Raw genomic sequence first — 7,500 nt, 5'->3', positions numbered from 1 at the left:
CACTGAAACATGGACAGAGGGACGGATGGCAAATTGTTATTAGCCCCAAAATTCCCAGCCTGTGTGTGTGTTTGTGTGTGCTTTTGTGTGTGTGTGTGTGTGTGTGTGTGTGTGTGTGTGTCCCTATGAAAACACACCACTGCTATATGAGCTTTTACACATTTGGTAATCTTAGTGCGTCTTGGCATTTCTCCTTTGTGTGTGTGTGTTTGTGTGCACGCCACACACATTTTGTTTCTGTGGCCATGCTCTGTTATGATTGGGGTGTTGGCACACTGTGTGCATATGTGAGAGTGTGTGTGTGTGTGTGTGTGTACGTGCACAGTCGGGCGTCTCACTGAACTCAGCAGGGCTGTGGGTTTGTCTCTGGTGGTGGGAGATAAAGAGATCTTTTAAAACCGATCTCTCTCTTTCTCTCTTTCTCTCTCTCTCTCTCCCCCCCTGCTCCCTCTCTCCTGGTCCTTCCCTTCCCTGATGCAGCATACCCAGAATGCACCACACTGGGCCTTGCCTTTTCCCTCGCCTTCTCTCTTTTTCATGTTTTATATAGATGGATGAATTGGCATCAGTTTTCACCTTTTCTATTCACCCTCCACTCTCTCTGTTTGTTGCTTCTCTCTCCCCCTCTCTCCCCTTCTCTGTCTTACCCTGCCCTGTACCCCTCCTCTCCCTCTCTCCTCTTCTCTCCCTCTCTCCTGTTCTCTCCACCTCTCTCCACTTCTCTCTCCCCCTTCTCTGTGTCTTAACCCTGCTCCTCCCCAGTACACTGGTGTCCCCCTCCCCTTCCTCCTGTACTTAATTAATGGCATTAATTATCTCCAATTAGCGGCCTTGTCCTGGCAGCCGTTCCCCTGCGCGGCTGCCTTTGTTTCGGGGAGGTCCGCGACACCGGACTCTTCCCTTGGGGCTGTCACTGCCCTAATGAAAGGCTGCTGGGTCGTGCACACAGCCAAGGGGCTAAGTCTCGTGTGTGTGTGTGTGTGTGTGTGTGTGTGTGTGTGTGTGTGTGTGTGTGTGTGCACTCTGGTGCAGGTGGGTGTCTAAGTGAGTTGGGAGTAGGTGTGTGAATGTATTTTGTGTTTGTGTTACAGAATGTGTGTGTCAGTTAGAGCAGGTGTGTGTGTTAAAGGGGGCGAGATTGAGCATGCATTTTACTGACCTCTCTTTGCCAGTGTTTGGTGGTCGGTGGCCCCTGCTGAGGGCGAGTGGGGGAAGCAGAGGGTAGGAGCACACGCAGCAGTGTGTACGTGATGAGTTATTCTCAGGTGTGACCATACAGGTGCATGTGTGTGTATGTGTATGTGCATGTGTGTGGCAGGTGGATGGCAGTGTGTTTATTCATGTTTAGGCATGGCCTGGTGGCATCCTATGCTAGGCAAGAGGACAGAAAGTCACAGCTGCTACAACCACCCCAGCTTGTTTGTGGGCAATGGGAGTGTTTGTGTGAGTTATGTTTACAGGATGTACACTGTGTTTGTGTTAATGATCTGAACGACGGCGCCATGGGCCAAGGCCTCGGTCATCAGTCTTGACGCTGCTGTGTTTATAAGGTTAAGTTAGTTGAGCCTCCCTGTGTGTGTGTGTTTGTGTGTGTGGTGCAGTCCTGATTCTTTGTAGATGAATGCAGCTATAGTCTACTCTGCTTCTTTCTTTAGGAGCAGGGTTTAGGTGGTCTTACGGCTCCCACACACAGTTGCGTGCGGTGCAGTGTGTGAGACGCATCCCGTACACTTTACATGGACTTACGTCAAATGTTGCCGAACTGAATTGTGGGTCCGTTGCGTTGCTCTCGTCGCTCGCGTCGAGAAGTTCTTTTGCTGCACCGACGGACAACAACAGACGGCACCAGCCAATCAAATTACGGTTATACTTCAAGTCATTTGCATAGCTACCGTCGGGAACACCCACTGGCATGCGTTGACGGAACGCAACCGTGTGTGGGAGCCGTAAGCGAGTCGGACCCAAAGAGTGAGGGAAAGTGGGAGGATCTGCAAGATTCTGTGCTATTGGGGCTTGTTTAAGACCCCTGGGGTTGGGCATGAGGTGGGCATTTGTGCCCGCTGTGTAAGGTAAGATGAAGCACAGCTCTCTGGGAATCACTGGGATCCTTGACCTCTGAAACTCTAAAACTGTAAGTCTTTAAAAATCTGCGGACCCAAAAATTTTTTTTGAAGGAATGACTCATACACAGCTCCACATGCACCCACGCGTTTCGGCTTTGCCCCGAATACACTCACTCACACACACACACTCATTCACACACACACACACACACACTCATACATATACACACACTACCGGCGCCTGCCCATGTGCCAGGGATTCCCTCCCTCTTTGCCCCAGATCACAAACACAGACACAAACTAATTAATTGGCCTGATTGACACAGCAGCTGTGGAGTGTGTTTCTCTGTCTGTCTGTCTAGTTCAAACATTCTGATCACTCGAGGGGGGAGTGTTTGTGTGTGTGGTGTGTGTGTGTGTGTGTGTATGGGGGGGGGGGGGCAGACGGGCAAACCACTCGATAGGCCAACCACTCGATGGGCCACTCTGACTGGATCTGTCTGTTTCACCTTTCGTGGACTGGAACTGCCCACAGATATAGCTGCCCTCCTCCTTCTGTTCTCTCCCTTTATCTCTCTCTTCCTCTTTCTCGGTCCTTCCATCCCTCCTTTTCTCCTCTCCTCTCCTCTCTCGTCCTTTCCCTTTAACGCTCTATCTCTATCTTTATTCTCCTCCTCTCCCTCTGTCTCTCTGTCTCTCTCTCTCTCTCTCTCTCTCTCTCTCTCTCTCTCTCTCTCTCTCTCTCTCTCTCTCTCTCTCTCTCTCTCTCTCTGTGGCGCTGCTTATAAAGGCAGATCAGGTTTTATTGTTTGGGCCCAGCGTAACGACTCTCAGTCCCCGATGATTTAGTGGGGACTCTGCGAGCGGGTCATTGAAATATTTGCGGTGATTGATGATGCAGTGGGCTTGTAATCAGCATCCATCCTGTTGTCAGCCCAATGAGAAGTTTATGAAACAAGCAGCCTCCTGGGGTGTAAAGCCCTGCTGAAGGCGCACATTTTCTCTGCGTGCTCCTGTTGCGGTCAGGGGGGGGGGCCTCTTGACCAGGACAAGACTGTCCGATTCTCTCTCGGATCTTGCATGGATCCCTGGTCCTCTGGGCTTTCTGTGCGCTTTCATTGGAGAGAGCCTGTTCTCACTTACATGGAATACATGTCCTTTGACAAGAAGAATGCAGCCCAGCATCAGACCGGTTGTTCAAAGGAGTGAAGTCAGGGCATTCCTGACAGTTGCAGTTGAATCGGTTAAGAGGGTGGGGAGGCGGGGTTTGTTTGAAAGAGTGGCAAAATTAAGGAGCTTAACAAATAGTTTCCACTACGTGGTCCAGCCAAGGAGCTTGTGTGGAGGGGGAGAGTGAAATGGGGAGCATGTGTGTGTTGAGCGTGTGTGTGTTCACTTAAGATGCAGCACAGATGAGCAGGCCCAGCATAGCACACTTTGTGTGTGTCTGTGTGTGTGTCTGTGTGTGTTTGTGTGTGTGTGTGTGTCTGTCTGTCAGTCACATGACTCTTGGCTGTGTTGTAAAGTCCACTCTTGCCTGATCTGTGCTGCTATGTAAGTTCGTTGTCCAGGTGTGGACCCGGTTGGCCTGTGCAGGGCGAGTGATTGCAGCTGTAGTATAGTACGCTGTATGCTGACTAGGTGGACATGTAGTCAGCCGGAGATGATGCCTGTCACTCACTGACAGTGCTGAGCACAAGAGAGCGGGCCATGAGAGTGGTACGTGCGTTTGAGCGCGGACACATCTGTGTGTGTCTGGATGTCGACTCTGGAGTTCTCCGGTGACATGATACAGAAGTTGCTCAAGTGACAGCTCTGGTCAAATTTACATACCGTGTTTGATTGGATTGCAGAAGCTGTAAGCAAGCCCAGAAACAAACCAGAGGCCTATGGGAGGTCTCGTTCAACTCGTGACGGACAGCTGAATGGAACGGTACCAGCAATAGGGCTAAAACCACAGACTATACTATGTACAACGTGCAGTGACCGGTTACGTGGCGGAATTTTTTTTTTTTCCTTCTAATAAGCTTTAGATACAGTATGTGGATTATTTTACCACTAATAGCCTATTTTGGATAATATAATATGGATATTGATTTTCTTTGGACTCTTGGGGAGTTATCAGTTCCCTCCTTCCTGAAGTGAGAGCCTGCACAGCTCTCCGGGTTTCCTTTGGGGTTGAAAAAGTTGACCACCCCGAATGTCATGTTAAATCTGCACTCTGTGTGGGGGTGTGTGTGTGTTGTCTGACTGTGGGGACTCATTAAGAGGTGATCTGTTCTGTTGAGTGGGGTGCTGGTCTGGTAAAAACGCTCGAAGAGCTGATGGTGGTCAGAAGGAAGTGAAAGCTCCAAGATGTCTTAAAGCAACAGGCCACATATATAGGCTCTTTTTATTCGCTCCCTCCTTCTCTTTCTCTCACACTGTATCCCCCCATCTCTCTAACTACTGTCCCTCATCACTTCTTTGGTCCTGTCTTTATTCATCTCTCTCTGTGTTCTGCCCGTTCTCCCCATATCTCTTTACTTTTTGTGTTCCACCCCCCCCCCCTCTCTCTTAACTTGCTCCCTTTCTCCCGTCTCTCTATCTCAATCATGCTCTCCCCTTTTCACTTCTCTCCCTCCTATATTTCTCTCTCTCCTATCCTCTCTCTCTCTCTCTCTCTCCCTCCCTCTCTCTCTCTCTCTCTCTCTCTCTCACTCTCTCTCTTCCTCTCTCTGGCCCTGCTGGCAGATGATTGACGGCCTGAGGGTTTTAATGGCACTGGAGAGGCAGAGCTGAGGTCGGGGTTGTCATGGCAACAAGGAGAAAGAGGCCCCCTCTCCGAAGCACCTGAGCTGAGTCTTTGCCAGCAGATTGCTTGTGTGACACACACACACACACACACACACACACACACACACACACACACACACACACATACATACATTCTCTCTCTCTCTCTCTCCCTCTCTCTCTCTCTCTCTTTCTTTCGCTCTCTCTCTCCCTCCCTCACTCTATCTCTCTTTCTTTCTTTCTTTCTTTCTTTCTTTCTTTCTTTCTCTCTTTTGCTCTCTCTCTCTCATTGGAACTACTCTCTGAGGTGCCTTGGGTCTCCCTGCACATTGACCCTTTACACACACACACACACACACACACACACACGCCAATTTTATTCCCATACCCACCAAGCATGCGCAGTCCAGAGACTCTTACTCAATCACTCACGCACACACACGCACACACACACACACGGGTATATATGTGATGTGTGTGAGTGAGTGTGGAGTGTTGGCTGTAGTAGCCGCGGGTGAAGAATCAGCAGCAGGCAGCGCAGTGATGATGCGGCTGCCTCTTGGTGCTCTGATTGGCTAAGTGGGGGTCAGTACAGGGTCACACTAGAGAGTGGCTGGAGAGAGAGTTGGAATACTATGGATGAGCTCCTCATGCACAACACACATACACACACACACCATACATGCAGACACACGAACACGCACATGATGCATCCAGGCACAAGATGAGCTGCAACACACACACACACATGTGTGTGAATGTGGAGTGGCACTGTTTGTGTTAATGAAATGATTAGGGTAGAGAGAAAGAGAGAGAGAGAAAGAGCATGATGATGAAGGCATGATTTAGTGGTAGAGATAGGTGATGGCAGGGTTTTGTGTGTTTGTGTGTGTGCATGCACGCACCCGCACTCATTTGCAAGAGCAAGAACAGTGTGTGTGTGTGTGCGCGTGTGCATGCACCCGCACCCATTTGTAAGAGAGAGAAGTGTGTGTGTGTGTGTGTGTGTGTGTGTGTGTGAGGATGGCAGTGCTGTATATGGGCTGGAAGGGTTGGGTTTCAGCAGCAGGGTTGGTGAGTAGGGGTGTGCTGTGGGGTGCAGGAGGCTGCCTGCCAGCTAGAGCTCTGCCCCAGAGTAATCCTCTCTCTCAGGTTCACACACACACACACACACACACACACACACACACACACACACACACACACACACACACACACACACACAGCAAGTGAGGCAGTGATGTGTGTACAAACACACACACACACACACACACACAGCAAGTGAGGGACACACACACACACACACACACACAGCAAGTGAGGCAGTGATGTGTGTACACACACACACACACACACACACACACACCCAGCAAGTGAGGGAAACACACACACACACACACACTAGGCAGACCGACAGGAGACGTGTAAACACATGCACACACACATGCAGACAAGAGAAGTGCAAACACACACACACACAGAGACACACACACTAAATGAGTGGGGGAGGAGAGGAGGCAGCCAGGTCAGGGCCTTTTTTTAAATTTTTTTTAAAGCATTTCTCTGCCTGAGCACATCTGATTCTCAGCTCCAACCCCCGTCTGCATCGGCTTGTTTTCCTGTCCTCTCCCTCTCCGCCACCCTCCCCACCCCCCCTTTTTGCTCTCTCCCCTCTCACTAGCTCTCCCTCCCTGTCCCCCTCCCTCTCTCTCTCTTTTTCTCCCCCTCTGTCCCTCTCTCTCTCTTTTTCTCCCTCTGTCCCCCTCTCTCTTTCTCCCTCCCTCTCTATCTCTCTCTCTCTCTCTCTCTTTCTCCCTCTCTGTCCCTCTTCTCGCTCTTTTTCCCTCTTTCCCTCTGCATCTCTCTCTCTCTCTCTCTCTCTCTCTCTCTCTCTCTCTCTCTCTCTCTCTCTCTCTCTCTCTCTCCTCTCTCTCCTCTCCCAACAAGATGTGTGCACACAGTCAGAGGACTCAGGCTTCTGCTGCTGTTTTGAATAGGATTTCTCCTCCAAATAAACACACAAGGAGATTTCTGTGCTTTGTTTAGGATGCGTCTGTTCCCGGTTGACTCTGGAGTCCAGCTATTGTTCACATGTGTGAGAATAGCACATTTCCAAGTTCAGTATGTCACACAGCCTTCAGACACTTCCAGGTTGCAAGGGGTGTGCTCCTGAAGATGTTGAAGGTGAATTTCTTCATAGATGTTGATACAACCAGTTGTAGTTGGTCAGATTGTTGTTTGTTGAACTGGCTCAAATTTGAATCCCTCCCATCAGTGGAAAGATTTTATTATACTTTGGCCATTGTGAAGTGGAGTTGCTCTTTTGTGTACTGTAAGTAAAACCACATGGGTCCACGTCTTGAGTTGTCGAGCTGATCTAATGTTGGCATATACCCATGTGGGGTGCAAAGCCTCCTGTGATGTGGTTTTTTTTTTTTTATATGTGTTAATAGCATTACTGCTGACACACACGCATCATGGACATGCATATATGTGATGTTTACATATCATGAGTATCGACTACTATGTTTGTGTGTGGAGGCCCATTGCTGACCTGTGCACCCGTCTCTGTCTCCTTCATTACAGAGTGCAGCAGCAGCTCCCAGTCCGGTGATGGGCAACATGCCCCCTAACGACGGCATGCCTGGCGGACCCATGCCCC

The 7,500-nt window shown here is 49.9% G+C and overlaps 1 protein-coding gene across 1 annotated transcript in view; it reads left to right on the top strand.

The window, feature by feature from the left end:
* Positions 1-7,500, top strand: part of LOC143134242 (single-stranded DNA-binding protein 3) — a 49,924-nt gene that overhangs the window by 29,963 nt on the left and 12,461 nt on the right. The window contains exon 5 of the mRNA XM_076294448.1: positions 7,425-7,500. This exon is cut by the window's right edge and continues 14 nt beyond it. Within this exon, the coding sequence (XP_076150563.1) occupies positions 7,425-7,500 (76 nt within the window). The remainder of the gene's footprint in view (positions 1-7,424) is intronic.

Source organism: Alosa pseudoharengus, unplaced genomic scaffold, assembly GCF_046254945.1.
Source record: "Alosa pseudoharengus isolate Yale_2024_CS ecotype anadromous, Long Island Sound unplaced genomic scaffold, YU_APseudo_1.1 YU_APseudo_1.1_scf_2, whole genome shotgun sequence".
Classification (NCBI taxonomy): Eukaryota; Metazoa; Chordata; class Actinopteri; order Clupeiformes; family Clupeidae; genus Alosa; species Alosa pseudoharengus.
This window is presented reverse-complemented; position numbering and strand designations above follow the sequence as displayed.